We start from the raw sequence: 16,780 nt of genomic DNA, 5'->3' as shown, positions 1-16,780 counted from the left end.
TTGGCTTTTGCTGACATAGGCTATTCATCTTCTGTCACACCCAATATGCTTGTAAACTTCCTGGTGGAGAGACAGACAATCTCCTATATTGGATGTGCCATCCAGCTTGGTTCAACTGCTTTCTTTGGGACAGTCGAATGCTTCCTTCTGGCTGCCATGGCATATGATCGCTTTGTGGCAATCTGCAACCCATTGCTTTATTCAACTAAAATGTCCACAGAAGTTTGTGTCCAGTTACTTGCAGTGGCTTACATAGGTGGTTTTCTCAATGCTATCTCCTACACTTTTTCCTTCTATTCTGTATTCTTCTGTGGACCAAATCAAGTGAATCATTTTTTCTGTGATTTTGCTCCTTTACTTCGACTCTCCTGTTCTGATGTCAGCGTCTCAGCAATTGTCCCCTCATTTACTGCTGGTTCCATTGTTGTGGTCACAGTGTTTGTCATAGCTGTCTCCTACATCTACATCCTCATCACCATCCTGAAGATGCGCTCCACCGAGGGGCGCCACAAGGCCTTTTCCACCTGCACCTCCCACCTCACTGCGGTCACTCTGTTCTATGGGACCATCACATTCATTTATGTGATGCCCGAGTCCAGCTACTCAACAGACCAGAACAAGGTGGTGTCTGTGTTGTACACGGTGGTGATTCCCATGTTGAATCCCCTCATCTACAGTCTCAGGAACAAGGAAATTAAGGGGGCTCTGAAGAGAGAGCTTGGCAGAAAAATATTTTCTTAGTGACATCTCTATTTTTGTAGGATTTCATGTAATAATATCCTATAGATGTAATAACAAAGAAAATTGAGTACTTGTGGTTGAAATATATCCGTTCACCTATAATTATCCAGTTTGGAGCTTTTTAGCTTATGTAGGAAGTGGATTTTCAGATATTCAATAGTCAATTAAAGGCCCCTAATTAGTTATTAGCCTTAAATAAAATTAAGTTAAATTTATAACTAAGAAAAACAAATTGTTTTACATGAAATACTTTGCATGCTGAATATTCTTTTTAGAGTGCATTCATATATTTTCAAAAGTAGTTCTTTGATATAAGCTGAGGTCACTGTACTCCTAAACCTTTAAGACTATGTCCATTTTCAGCAGCAGCTTATCTTGAAATGTTTGTGATAATTGTAGTTGTGATTGAGTCCGTTCTGAGAGGAAATGACAAAGTGGAACCAGACAGTAATGCACCTGGGTAACGCTTACTTATGCTACAGTATTAACCTGAATGTCGTTTCCTATCCTCTACGAAGCGTTCTTGAGGCTTCAGGCCAATTCAGGTACACCTGTTATCCATGCTGCAGAACCTTGTGTATTCTCTTGAGAATGCTCAATATACCTGTACGTACAGTTTTTCCCCGCACCTGGTTAACACATACTTATGGGATATGTACCAATGTAGATGTTGTTTCCCAACATCTAGGAAATCTTCTTGAGGCTTCAAGCCACATTTGGTACATCCATTATCCTCCAATAAAACCCTGTGAATTTTCATAAAAATACTCAGTGCACTGTAGTTACATATTCAATATTTGCTTCTGCCACAATGCTGGAAGCTTCCTATAGATAGCTACAATGTTTTTCCTCTTCCCCTGTGTACTTAATTTTCACACAGATCTTGGAACATAGTAATCACAAATGCATAAGTGAAGTGAAGGAAAGAAAAAAATTAATAAATTAGTGAATTAATGATGGCTAAACGAAGCTTTTGTTCTCGCTTGAACCACTCACTGACTCTGCTGATTTTGCATCCTGGCCACTGACTGGTTGAATGTTTCAGCCTGAGTCAAGTGATTGAATGTTCAGATCAGGTCCTCTTGCAACTTAGGCATTTACGCAAACCCATACCCACCACATCTGTGCCACTCCCTTGACATTAGCACAACCCAGATTGGCAAATAAGATCTGGCCTAGCGTACTAAAAGATTTTTTATCACATCCTACTGAATAATTTTTCCCTTACGTATTTGTTTGGTTGGAGAGTTAGAAGATTTAGAAGTCAAATGTTCATAATAGTAGTAGTAGCAGTATGAAAAGTATTTTAAATAGCAGCTAAGAATACCACATTGTTTACTACATTCTAAGCACTTGTAAATCAGTGATTTACCAGTATTAACCCAATTAATTCTCAATATAACTCTGTTAAGCTTTTTTTTTCCCCAATTCTTGTATTACATTGGATGTAAACAAGGCACAAAAGGTTAAGCAAAAGATCAAGGTCACATATGTCCTCTTAATACTTTGACTTCTTTCGAGGCATACATTCTCTGTGGAGGGGTGGAGTGAAGGGTTCTTTGAGGACACCAGGGGACTTTTATTTGTCTCTGACACATTCCTTTCTAAAAACTCCTTTCTGTTCAAAGTAAGTAGGGAGATTTACACATCTAGATATGGCAGGAAAATTTGGGTTATACCAACTTGCTGGTCAAAAATAAATAAGAAACTGGATAAACATATAAAATGTTTGTTGGCATTGACTTCTTGTTCCTTTGAAGATGGAGTCCCATTCGTTACAGGACCTCCCTCTTGTTACTAAAAAGCCCCTACATGCAGCATGACAAACAAGCACAGGAAGACACTGAAATGTAGAATGAATAAGAACTGCCTAGAGACTTTGGGATTTGAGGAATAAAATAGCAGTGAGTCCCTGGGTTTCCTTATCACTTCCATTATCCTGGAGTGGATGCTGCAGAAGCCTCCAACCAGAACCACCAACCAACCGACTCGAGAAAAAAAAAAAAGGTCCAATGAAAGCACGTATCTCAGGCAAAGAACTCGGGAAAGGGTGGTCTTAATAAAACAGAAAACCTTTAGCAATATTCACCCTACTCTAGACTAACACCAATGTAAAAATCATATTCTCTTCCTTTGCTGGGTTTCAATGGGGCCAAGCTGGGAGCTGACCTTCACCCCACCCTCTGTCTGATTACTCCTCCAGGGAAGAGTCAGCGAGGTCTTGTGGGGAAACAAGCCTCCACTACCACCTGACAGCCACAGATGTAATGAAATGGTGCTATTATAAATGGGGTTTCAAAAACTTTTTAAAAAATTATTTTGACATAGGGCATTATCCTGTAAATGAGTGCAACTTATTTTTGCATGTTGATTTTGAATCCTGTAACCTTACTTTATTTATTTATTAGCTCTAAAATTTTTTGTTAAGTTTGTAGGGTTTACTTCATAAAAAATAACGTCATCAGGGCCGGCCTGGTGGCACACTCGGTAGAGTGTGGCGGTGCTCCCGCCGAGGGTTCGGATCCCATATAGAGACCGGTCCGCTCACTGGTTGAGTGCGGTGCGGGCGCAACACTGAGGGTTGCGATCCCGTTACCAGTCATGAAAAAAAGACAAAAAGAAAAAAAAAACAATAACGTCATCTTCAAATAGGGATAATTTTGCCTCTTTCTTTCTGATTTGGATGGCTTTTATTTCTTTTTCAAGTCTGATTGCTCCATTAGGGCTTCTAGCACCACGTTGATGGAAGTGGTGACAGCAGGCATCCTTGTCTTGTTGTTCTCTTCCCAGTTATTAGTGTTTTTGGACATGTTGCTGTTCACTTATCCTGGAGTGGATGCTGCAGAAGCCTCCAACCAGAGAGAAAATTAAAAAAAAGCTCCAATGAAAGCCTGTATCTTAGGCAAAGAACTGGGAAAAGGGTGGTCTTAACAATACAGCAATATTCACCCTTTAGCAATATTCACCCTACTCTAGACTAACACCAATGTAAAAATCATATTCTCTTCCTTTGCTGGGTTTCAATGGGGCCAAGCTGGGAGCTGACCTTCACCCCACCCTCTGTCTGATTACTCCTCCAGGGAAGAGTCAGCGAGGTCTTGTGGGGAAACAAGCCTCCACTACCACCTGACAGCCACAGATGTAATGAAATGGTGCTATTATAAATGGGGTTTCAAAAACTTTTTAAAAAATTATTTTGACATAGGGCATTATCCTGCAAATGAGTGCAATGTATTTTTGTATGTTGAGTATGAATCCTGTAACCTTTCTTTATATATTTATTAGCTCTAAATTTTTTTGTTAAGTCTGTAGGGTTTTCTTCATAAACAATAACGTCATCTGCAAATAGGGATAATTTTGCCTTTTTCTTTCTGATTTGGATGGCTTTTATTTCTTTTTCAAGTCTGATTGCTCCATTAGGGCTTCTAGCACCACGTTGATGGAAGTGGTGACAGCAGGCATCCTTGTCTTGTTGTTCTCTTCCCAGTTATTAGTGTTTTTGGACATGTTGCTGTTCACAACGTTTTACTATCCAAACTAGCAATGCCATGATATATTCAAAGTGCTGCAAGAAAAAGAACCTGCCAACCAAGTATACTATGCTCATCAAATTTTCCTTCAAAAATATACGAGACATAAATTTGTACCCAGAATAGAAATGTTGATACCAGCCTTACAAGAAATGCTAAAGGTAGTTCTTCAGCTTGAAATGAAAGGATGCTAAACATCAACATGATGGCATGAGAAAGAGGTAAAAGTAAATATAGAGACAAATATAGAATACTCTAATACTATAACGGTGGTCGATAAATCACTTAATTCTAATATAAAAGTTAAAGGCAAAAGTATTCAAAAATAATTATGACTAAAAATATGTGACTAGATACTCAGTATGAATAGATGTAAATGGTGGTAACAATAACATAAAGTGTGGACAAGGGAGAAGTAAAAGTGTTGAACTTTTGTTTATAATTGAACTTATGTTATTAGCTTAAAATAGGCTGAAATGACTATAAGATAGTTTATATAAGGTCTATGGTGACCACAAAGAATATAACTATAGAATTTACACAAAAGTAAAAGAGAAGGGAATCAAGGAGTATCAATACAAAAAATCAACAAAACACCAAGGAAGACAACACAAGAGGAAAAGATGAACAAAAAATATACAAGACTAACAGAAAACAATAAATAAAATGACAATAATAAATCTTTCCTTATCAATAAGTACTCTAAATGAAAACATATTAAACTCTTTAATCAAAGGCTATAGAGTGGCTGAATGAATGAAAACCATGACCCAACAATGTGATGCATATAAAAATGCCAGTTTAGACTGAAGGACACACAGAGGCTGAATGTGAGGGGACGGGGGAAAAAGATTCCCTGAAAATGGTGAATAAAAGAGAGCAGGAGTGGCCGTAATTATATTAGAAAAAATAGACTTTAAGAAAACCAATTATAGACAGACTTCCAGTCAAGACGGCAGAATGGATGGTCCCCAATGTCACCTTCTCCCACAAATCAACCAATTTACAACTATAAAAAAGCAATGACAGCCAAGCTGGGGCTGCTGGAGCTCAGGAGAAGAGGAGGAAAGACTATGGAGTGCATGAATGCAGGAGAAGCCACGATGAGAGGAAGAAAGAAACCACTCTGACCATTTTGAGCCCTGGCTGCTTCCAGTCTGGAGCTGCTGAGTGCATGGAGCAGGAGCTGGAAAAAGCCACAGCTGAGCCCTTTGCATGAAGTTGCTTGGAGGCAGCAGGGTGAACAAGGCCTTGGCGGCCCCCAGGCCAGCAAGACCACTAACAGAGCTCCCATGGACCCACATAGGAGTGAGGAGCCACAACAACTGAAAAAAATAAGGAATTGCATCTAATTGTATCTAAAGATACAAGGAGGAATCTCCGAAGGGTTTTAACTGAGGAGTGACATGATTGGATATGAATTTCCTAAATAAATCTCTATGGTAACAAGAGGCAGAAACAGTTTGAGTAAGATCAGTATTTGAGGCAGTTTGGAAGTTATTTCAGTAGCTGGCAAAAAATTATATGCAACTTTCACCTCTTGCTTTTTTGCAATAGCTTCTTAACTGCTCTTCCCAGTTTTCTCTTTGGTTTCTTAAAGTCTATTCTTGGCTTCTGGTCAAGATGGCAGAATAGACGTTCCCCAGCGTCACTCTCTCTCACAAATCAACTTATTTACAACTATTAAAAAGCAACAACAGCCAAGCTGGGGTAGCTAGAGCTCAGAGGAAGGGGAGGAGAGACCAACGGAGTGCATGAAGGCAGGAGAAGCCACTATGAGAGAAAGAAAGAACTGCTCCAATCGTTTGAGCTCTGGCTGCTTCAAGGCTGGCCCTAGTGCGCACAGAGCAGGAGCTGGCAAAAGCTGCAGCTGTGCTCTTCGGATGAAGTTGCTTGGAAGCTGTAGGGGAGAAGAGGACTTTGGTGGTCCCCAGGCCAGCAAGACCACTAACAGAGCTCCCATGGACCCACATAGGAGTGAGGAGCCACAACAACTGAAAAAAGAAGAAGCCACTCAGAGGCTGGAGAGTCATCGGGAGGGACCAATGCAAGGCCCGTCCCATGGGAAGTGTTTGCAGCATGGGTGGTAGGGGAGACAGGCCCACTGGGGGAACATTGGGGCACAGAAAGGACAGCTGACCTGCACCCTAATCAGCACAGGACCACTCAGAGGAGACTGGTCAGGAATAGAGAACTGTATGGGGTGCAGATTGATAAAAAGACTCAGGCCAAGACCAGAGTTTCTACACAACCCAGGTGCACTGGATTTCACTAGACCTGGAAGTACCTATAAGGTCAACCCTTAAAACCTGAGCTGCACATAAAGCCTAGCCCAGGGAATCAGCAGCAAAGCAGCAATTTAGCTCAACCACAGAGCTCAAGTACTGGTCCACACAGGAAATTCCCCCACTTTAGAAACAAGCAAAGGTCAACAAATTAGTTCTAGCACAGAGTTTAAGTGGTAGAAACAGCAAATAATCCAATGTAGAAAATAAAGAGAAAACAAAGTACCCACAACCAGAGACAAAGTTTGATATTAACTAGTAAAGGTCTCATTTCACCAAAGAACACCTATAACACCTTGAAGGACCAGAAGTCCCTTGGGCTACCAAGGCAGAAATGGGGGAGGGCCAGGGGCCTCAGCAATGCCCCAAACACCTGCAACCAGTCCCAAGGGAAGGGGATGAGGACCTCGGACACATACTCCCAACATTCACAGGCAACCCAGTGACGACAACTAAACTGCCTCAGAAAGCACCCTGGGTTCTCCTGAGCTGTGGTGGTGGCAGGCCTCAGGCCTCGGCCACACCACCCCAACACCCACAGCCAGCCCAGCAACAACCACCGAGTTGCTGCATGAAGCACCCCAGGTTCCCGAGCCAGGGTGGTGTGGGGAGAAGGCTTTTGCCACATCTGCCTGACATCTGCACCCAGCCTGGCAATGACCAAGCCACCACTGGAACCCCTCAGTCTCCCCTGAGGGAATGAGNACAACCCAGGTGCACTGGATTTCACTAGACCTGGAAGTACCTATAAGGTCAACCATTAAAACCTGAGCTGCACATAAAGCCTAGCCCAGGGAATCAGCAGCAAAGCAGCAATTTAGCTCAACCACAGAGCTCAAGTACTGGTCCACACAGGAAATTCCCCCACTTTAGAAACAAGCAAAGGTCAACAAATTAGTTCTAGCACAGAGTTTAAGTGGTAGAAACAGCAAATAATCCAATGTAGAAAATAAAGAGAAAACAAAGTACCCACAACCAGAGACAAAGTTTGATATTAACTAGTAAAGGTCTCATTTCATCAAAGAACACCTATAACACCTTGAAGGACCAGAAGTCCCTTGGGCTACCAAGGCAGAAATGGGGGAGGGCCAGGGGCCTCAGCAATGCCCCAAACACCTGCAACCAGTCCCAAGGGAAGGGGATGAGGACCTCGGACACACACTCCCAACATTCACAGGCAACCCAGTGACGACAACTGAACTGCCTCAGAAAGCACCCTGGGTTCTCCTGAGCTGTGGTGGTGGCAGGCCTCAGGCCTCGGCCACACCACCCCAACACCCACAGCCAGCCCAGCAACAACCACCGAGTTGCTGCATGAAGCACCCCAGGTTCCTGAGCCAGGGTGGTGTGGGGAGAAGGCTTTTGCCACATCCGCCTGACATCTGCACCCAGCCTGGCAATGACCAAGCCACCACTGGAACCTCTCAGTCTCCCCTGAGGGAATGAGGGGGTGCCACAGGCCTCAATCCCACCCCTCCTCCTTCCTTCTTCTTCCATCATATTTCCTTCCCCTTTCCCCTCTCCCCTTCCTCCCAACTGCTCCACAACATCCTAGAATGTAAAAAAATACTAATAAAATTATATTTTCTTTTAAAAATGATAAATGAAAATAAATAAAACAATTATAGACAAGTGTATTTTAGAAAAAATAGACTTTAAGCAAAAAATTGTCACTAGGGCTAAAGAAGGAAATTATATAATGATAAAAGAATCAATTCACCAGGAAGGTATAACATATAAATGTATATGCACCCAATAGCACAGCACTTAAATATATAACGCAATCATAAATGGAACCGAAGGGAAAAATAGACACCAATATAATAATAGGAGAAACAATGGAACTAACAGGGATACACAGAACATTTCATCTAAAAGCAGCAAAATACACATTTTTCTTAAGTGCACATGGAACATTCTCTAGGGTAGATTCTATATTAGACAAGAAAGCAAGTATTGAGAAAATTAAGAAAATTGAAATCATATCAAGCTTCTTTTACTACCACACTGTTATCAAACTAGAAATCAATAACAGGAGGAAAATTGGAAAATATTACAAATATGTGCCAACTAAACAATACCTTCCTGAACAACGCATAGATCAAAGCGGAAATCAAAAGGGAAATCAGTAAACATCTTGAGACAAATGAAAGTGCAAAGACAACATCTCAAAATGTATGAGATGCAGCAAAAGCAGTTCTAAGAGAAGTGTTTATAGCGATAAGTTGAAACAATTTCAAGTAAGTAACTTAATGTTATATCTCATGGAATAAGCAAAAGAAGAAAAAAACAAATTGAAAGTAGAAAAGGGACATAAAAATCAGAACAGAGATTACTTAAATATAGATTAGAATAAAATAGAAAAAGATCTACTAAATTGAGTTGGTTTTTTCAAAAGATAAACAAAATTAATAAACTCAGCTAGATTAAACAAAAAAAGAGAGAGAAAACATAAATAAATAAAATCAGAAATGAAAGAGGATACATTACACCTGATACCACAGAAATACAAAGACTCATAAGAGACAAATATGAACAATTACACACCAATAAATTGGATAAACTAGAAAAAATAAATAAATTCCTAGAGGCATGCAATCTACCTAGACTGAACATAAAAAAAGAAAACCTGAACAGAGGAACATGGAGTGAATAGCTGGAATCAGTAATCAAATATCTCCTATGAAAGAAAAGCCCAGGACCACATGGCATTAGGGGTGAATCCCACAAAACCCTTAAAAATAATTAATGCCATTTTTTAACTTCCAAAAAATGGAAGAGGAGGGAACACTTCCAAAGTTATCCTATGAAACCAGATTTATGCTGATATTAAGGCAGGACAAAGACAGCACAATAAAAAAAAAGTACAGATCAATACCCTGAGGAACACACATGAAAAATCCTCAACAAGATACTAACAAATGAACCAAACAACACATTATAAGGATCATACACTGTGATCAGGTTGGATTTTTCCCTGGGATGCAAGAATGGTTCAACATACAAAAAACAATAAATATGATAAACTACATTAATAGAATGAAAGATAAAAATCACATGGTTATCTCAATAGAGTATGAAAAAGTGTTTGACACATTTCAATATTCCTTCATGATAAAAACTTTTAACAAATTATATACAGAAAAAAAGTACCTCAACATAATGAAGGACATATATGAGGATGACAAGCCCACAGTTATCAGACTCAATGGTGAAAAGCTGACATCTTTTTCTGTAAAATCAGCAACAAGACAAGGGTGCCTGCTGTCACCACTTCTATGAATGTAGTACTGCAAGTCCTAGGTGGAGCAATCAGACATGAAAAAGAAATAAAAGCCCTCCAAATCAGAAAGAAAGGGGCATAATTATCCCAATTAGTAGATGACATTATCGTATATGTAGAAAACCATACAGACTTAACAAAAAAATTTAGAGCTCATAAATAAATAAAGTAAGGTTACAGGATTCAAAATCAACATACAAAAATATGTTGCACTCACAGGATAACAACCTATGTCAAAATAAATTTTTTAAAAATTCCATTTACAATAGCACCATTTCATTACATCTTGTACCTGCCAGGTGACAGTGGAAGCTCATTTCCCCACAGATCCCGCTGACTCTACCCTGGGAGGGGACCTGGAGGGAGGATGGGGCGAAGGTCAACTCCCAGATTGGCTCCCCCAAAACCCAGGGGACAGAGAGAGTATGATGTTTACATTGCTGTTTGTCTAGAGTAGGGTAAATATTGCTAAAAGGTTGTCTGTTTTGTTGAGGCCACCCTTTTCCCAGTTCTTTGACTAAGATACAGGCTTTTCTTGGAGCTTTTTTTATCTTAGTCTGTTGGTGGTTCTGGTTAAAGTCTTCTGCAGATTCCTCTCCAGGGTATACGGAAGTGATAAGGAAACCCAGGGACTCAGCACTAAGTTATTTCTTAAATCCCAAAGTCCCTAGGCAGTTCTTCTTATTTATAGTTCTGCCTTTCACAGTCATCCTGTGCTTGTTTCTTGTGCTACATCTAGGGGTTTTTTAGTAACAAGAGGGAGGTCCTGGAAGGAATGGGGCTCCATCTTCAAAGAAACCAGAATTCAATGCCATCAAACATTTAAAAATATCTTGCCAGTTTTTCATTTATTGGGGGCCAGAAACTTGGTATAATACAAATTATCCTGCCATATCCAGATGTGGAAGTCTCCCTACTTACTTTGAATGGAAAGGATTTTTTTAGAAAGGAATGTGTCAGATGCAAATAAAAGTGCCCTAGTGTCCTCAAAGAACCCTTCAGTCCACCCCTCCACAGAGAATGTATGCCTTAAAAGTAGTCAAAGTATTAAGAGGATATTCGTGATATTGATCTTTTGCATATCCTCATGTGCCTCATTTTCATCCTCTGTAAATTAAGGATTGAAAAAAAAAAACCTTAATAGTTATTTTGAGGATTAATTGGGTTAATATTAGGCAGCAAAGAATACAGGTGTTCTCTGAGGATTTAAGGATCAGCAAATGATTCGTTCCTACAGTTTGTGTGATTAGGAAGGACCAAGAAGGAGAGTGGTGAAGACGGAACTAAAACTGGAGCCATATTCAGTACCTTGTAAGCCATGTTAAGAATTGTTGGCATCATTTCAATATCTTTGGAGGATTAAACTAGGGAACTTATCTATTTAGATTTATGAACATGGTTCGTGTATGGAGAAACAGAAGAGAGTAAGAGACGGAAGAGGAAAGCTGGTTAGGGGTTATTAGTCAGGGTTCTCCAGAGAAACAAATCAAAGAGGGTATGTGTGGGGATGGTGCGTGCGTGCGCGCGCGCGCGCGCGTGTGTGTCCATATCGATATAAATGAGATGCAGAGAGAGACAGACAGACAGACAGTGACTGAAAGAAATAGAGATTTTAAGGATTTGGCTCATTCTATGATTATAAGGGTCTGGCAAGTCTGAAATCCACAGGGCAGGTGAGGAGATTGGAAATTCCAGCAAGAGATGATGTTGCAATATAGAGCCCAATGCTGGTCTGGAGGCAGAATTCCTTCCTCTTTGGGAGACCTCAGGCTTTTCACTTAAGACCTTCAACCAATTACAGAAGGCCCATTCGTATTAGGGAGGCCAAACTGCTTTAGTTGAAGTCTACTGATTTAAATGGTAACCACATCAGAAAAATACTATTACAGCAATATCTGATTTGGTATTCAACCGAACAACTGGGCACCATAGCCTAGCCAATTCTACACATAACATTAACCATCTCAAAGGCACTATTGTAATATAGATGTATAGGTGGCAGCTTGAAATAGAAGTGATGACAATGAAGATGAAGAGAAGCAATGGGTAAACATTAGACTCAGGATATACAGGACTTTGCAATGGAATGTAGTAATGTGAAGGAGGAAGGAGAAATAAACTACTCTCAGGTTTCAGAATCAATAAATCAATTGAACGATGGTGTCTCTTATCTAAGGGGAGCAATTTTGGGGGTGGAAGAGAGGACAGGGAAAGAAAGAAATGCAGTAATTATCAGTAAATTAAGATTTTCAGGGGATAAACTGTCCGGTGCCAACAGGCTTCCTTCGCAGATTGAGGGTTTTACCATGAACAAGCCACTCCAAGAGTTTGTTCCACTCAGTCCCTGTAGAGTTCAGAAATACTGATCATTCCTACAGAGGAAGTTACCTCTTTTGACCTGACAGAAGAATTCACAGGTTAGTCAGGGGCATCTCATCCTTTCTTTTCTGGGGACCCCTATATCCAGAGGCCAGAAACAGAGACCAGGATTTTATGGGTCCACAAAGTCCAATCCCCAACAGATAAACTTACTGCAAGAAAAACATCTCTAGCAATTTTATTTTCTGTTCCCATTTCCCCTTGAAATATACACAGTCATAGTTGCAATTATCACATACATTTCATGGTAAACTGCTGTTGAAATTGAACACAGGAAGGTATATGGATGGCCAACAGACACATGAAAAAATGCTCAACATCACTCAGCATCCAGGAAATGCAAATCAGAACGACATTCAGATATCACTTCATTCCAGTTAGTCTGGCTAATATCCAAAAGACTGAGAATAACAAATGCTGGTGAAAATGCAGAGAAGGGGAACCCTCCTAAACCGTTGGTGGGACTGTGAAATGGTGCAGCCATTATGGAAAATGGTATGGAGGTTTCTCAAACAACTACAGAAAGAACTGCCATATGACCCAGCAATCCCACTGCTGGGTATATACCCAAAGGAATGGAAATCATCATGTCGAAGAGATACCTGTACTCCCATGTTTAATGAAGCTCTATTTACAATAGCCAAGAGTAGGAACCAGCCTAAATGCCCATCATCAGATGAGTGGATAAGGAAAATGTCGTATATCTACACAATGGAATACTACTCCGCTGTAAAGAAAAATGAAATACTCTCATTTGTGCAACATAGATGAACTTAGAGAAAATCATGTTAAGTGAAATAAGCCAGGCACAGAAAAAGAAATACTGCATGTTCTCACTTATTTGTGAGAGCTACTAAAAATAAATAAATGAATAAACAAATAAATAGAAAAAAAGACACAACAATCACAATAATTCCTTGAACTTCTTAAGAGAAGAAAACAGATATGATGTTGATGGGGGTGGGAAGGAGGACAGGAAGAGGGGAAAGGGAGGAATTGGTAAAGGGCCAAGAATATCAATTACATTGTATAATGATAAATAAAAAATTTAAAAAATAAATAAATAAAAATGAAACTTAAAAAGTGGTGACAGATAAAAAATGAACACAGTCTTAATGATTTGGAAGTATAGTAACCTCAACTTACAACAAAAATTACTTTTGAAAAATAAATATAAATGTGATTTTTTAAAAATTTTCACCAGATTGAGTATTTTTTCATGTGAACTAAACTGTTTTTCCTAATTATAAATTTAGCTTAAGTTTATTAGAAGTAACTATGGCACTCTGATTTATTACTTGATATCTAAAAATCCACTTTCTACCCATACTAAAAAGCTCCAGACCAGTTAATTATATATGGACACATATACAAGGGTACCACAAAAAAATTCATGGGCAAATGAAACTAAAAGATAAAATGAACCTTTTCATGAACTTTTTGAAGTACACTCGTATTTCAACCAAAGGCACTCAATTTCCTTTTATTATTTTGAGATGGTACATGAAATCCTACAAAAATAAAGATGTCACTAAGAAAATATTTTTCTACCAAGCTCTGTCTTCAGAGCTCCCTTAATCTCCTTGTTCCTGAGACTGTAGATGAGGGGGTTCAACATGGGAATCACCACCGTGTAGAACACAGACACCACCTTGTTCTGGTCTGTTGAGTAGCTGGACTCGGGCATCACATAAATGAATGTGATGGTCCCATAGAACAGAGTGACCGCAGTGAGGTGGGAGGTGCAGGTGGAGAAGGCCTTGTGGCGCCCCTCAGTAGAGCGTATCTTCAGGATGGTGATGAGGATGTAGATGTACGAGACGGCTATGACAAACACTGTGACCACGACAATGGAGCCAACAGAAAATGCAGAAACAGTTGCAGGGACACTGACATCAGAACAGGAGAGTCGAAGTAAAGGAGCAAAATCACAGAAAAAATGATTGACTCGATTTGGTCCACAGAAGAACAAACAAAAGAAGGAAATAGTGTAGGAGATAGCATTGAGAAAACCAGCCATGTAAGCCCCTGCAAGTAACTGGACACAGGTTTGTGTGGACATTTTGGTTGAATAAAGCAGCGGGTTGCAGATTGCCACAAAGCGATCATATGCCATGGCAGCCAGAAGGAAGCACTCAACTGTCCCGAAGAAAACGGTTGAACCAAGCTGGATGGCACATCCACTATAAGAGATTGTATTTCTCTCCACCAGGAAGTTTACAAGCATATTGGGTGTGACAGAAGATGAATAGCCTATGTCAGCAAAAGCCAAGTGGCTCAGAAAAAAATACATAGGATGATGCAGCTGAGAAGAGATTCTGATAAGAATGATTGTGCTGAGATTGCCAGATAAGGTCACCAGGTAGATGCATAGGATGATCACGAAGAGGATGACTCGAAGGACTGGATCATCTGTTAAGCCCAATAAAATGAACCCAGTCATTGCAGTGTGGTTCCCATTCACCAGGGAATCCATGAGACAATGAAGCTGATACCAAAACGAACCTGAGATGAAGACAGTATATTAAAGAAGTTATATATTTGATGATTTTATTTTTATTGATATATACATGGAAGTTATTATAAACAAATATATCACTCAAGTTAAGTTTGAACTAAAAATTATCATTTTTATTTTAGAGTCCCATTATTTACATACATTCATGACTCACTCAACCACAGACATATGATCTGATCTGAGAAAGGCATTGTCAGGTGATTTCAAAATTGTACAAACATCATAGAGTGTACTCACCCAAACCTAGATGAATATCCTGCTACATACCTATAATCTTATGGGCCCAACATTCTATATGAGGTCCTTCATTAACTGAAAATTCATTATTAGGCACATGACTGTATTTTTGTGTAAGGAATCATTCAATATTTTAATTACAATATTATATTAAGTAGTTTGAAATATCAATGTAATCACTATTGCAAAATTGTCCCTAATTAATACTCAGGACTTAATTACACTACATTTATTCAAAACAATCAAATCATCCCCTAACGTAACAACGTTTCCTAACTGAAGTAATGTAGAATGAAATATTAATTTGAACATAGCATACAGCTGTGTCAAGTTTCAGTACAAAAAGTTAAGGCATTTACCCAGGTTACCTAGCTAGTGGACAGTTCCACCTTCTTCTCCAACTTTTCTGGCTTTATATCTTTGTCTTCATTCTANTAGTGGACAGTTCCACCTTCTTCTCCAACTTTTCTGGCTTTATATCTTTGTCTTCATTCTACATTTCTGGGCGCCTGTGATACTACAGTATTCAGACCAATACAAAAAAATAGATTTTTCCATGAGGTATTTACTAACAGTAAGTTCCCAACGAATCTCAAAGTTACTGAATTTGTTAGCATTACGGCTGAATGTCAAATATAGATAGTGTTGAAAAACCATGCAAGTTTCTGTTCTCATGGGTAGATAAATGAGGAATCTTGATAAATTGAATTATGCCTGTTCATTCACACTAAATTGATGGTGGGAATTAAATTCAGCTAAAGTTACCTGCTAACTGACAGCTTGGTTACATCTACTCTATCAACTATGGCTTATGAGTACACATGTAACTTTAGAGAATAAAGTTGTCTTAAATGACAACCAACACATAATATTCACTAATAAAAGCCATAATCTTACCTCTTGAAATAAGAAAGTATTCTTGTTACAGTAATAAATTCCAAATCATTGTTTTTATACAGCAGCCATGCTAGCTTTTATTATTGTTCTCCTTTGGGGATAAATCTCTGAGTATTCTAGAGATTCAACTGTGAATTCAAAAGTACAAGGATCATTATCACATTCTCAAGTGAATATTAAGAAGTTTAACTCACACAAATACAAATAATATTGAAGAGTCTGTCTATTCTCAAGTGATCAATTTTTTTAGGTGTTGGTGTGCTTTTTATTTGTAACATAGTTGACTGTACATATCAGTGGGGTATGGAGTTGAATGTCAATACTTGTATGAAATATGTGATACTCAAATCAGGATAATTAGTATATTCAACATTATACAATGTAATGGATTTTACATTGGTAAAGGGACACCTTTACCAATTCCTTTGTTGTATCTTTCTTTCTTTTTATTTATTTGTTTATTTTTTCAGCTCCCACTTATGAATGAGGACATGTGGTATTTCTTTTTCTGTGCCTGGCTTATTTCACTTAACATGGTATTCTCTAAGTTCATCTATGTTGGTGCAAATGGCAGAATTTCATTCTTTTTATGGCAGAATAGTATTCCATTGTGTCTATATACCATATTTGCCTTATCCAGTCATCCATCGATGGACATTTAGATTGGTTCCATAACTTGGCCATTGTAAATAGAGCTGCAATAAACATGAGAGGGCAGGTATCCCTTCAACATGATGATTTCCATTCCTTTGGGTAAATACCAAGCAGTGGAATTGCTGTATTGTATGGCAGTTCTATCTGTAGTTGTTTTAGGAATTTCCATACCATTTTCCATAATTGCTCCACCAATTTACAGTCCCACCAACAGTGTATGAGGGTTCCCCTTTCTCCACATCTTTGCCAGCATTTG

General features: G+C 39.1%; 2 protein-coding genes across 2 annotated transcripts in view; one reads left to right on the top strand and one right to left on the bottom strand.

The window, feature by feature from the left end:
- The window catches only part of LOC103581570 (olfactory receptor 502-like), a 1,755-nt gene extending 975 nt beyond the window's left edge, over window positions 1-780 (top strand). The window contains exon 2 of the mRNA XM_008563372.1: window positions 1-780. Within this exon, the coding sequence (XP_008561594.1) occupies window positions 1-741 (741 nt within the window). The 3' untranslated portion in view covers window positions 742-780.
- A 12,969-nt stretch (window positions 781-13,749) lies between these two features.
- LOC103581569 (olfactory receptor 502) lies at window positions 13,750-14,694 on the bottom strand. The gene has a single exon (XM_008563371.1). It carries the CDS (start codon window positions 14,692-14,694, stop codon window positions 13,750-13,752), a length of 945 nt encoding a protein of 314 aa, XP_008561593.1.
- Window positions 14,695-16,780: the final 2,086 nt, after the last annotated feature.

The sequence above is a fragment of the Galeopterus variegatus genome, unplaced genomic scaffold, assembly GCF_000696425.1.
Source record: "Galeopterus variegatus unplaced genomic scaffold, G_variegatus-3.0.2 Scaffold13389, whole genome shotgun sequence".
Lineage (NCBI taxonomy): Eukaryota > Metazoa > Chordata > Mammalia > Dermoptera > Cynocephalidae > Galeopterus > Galeopterus variegatus.
This window is presented reverse-complemented; position numbering and strand designations above follow the sequence as displayed.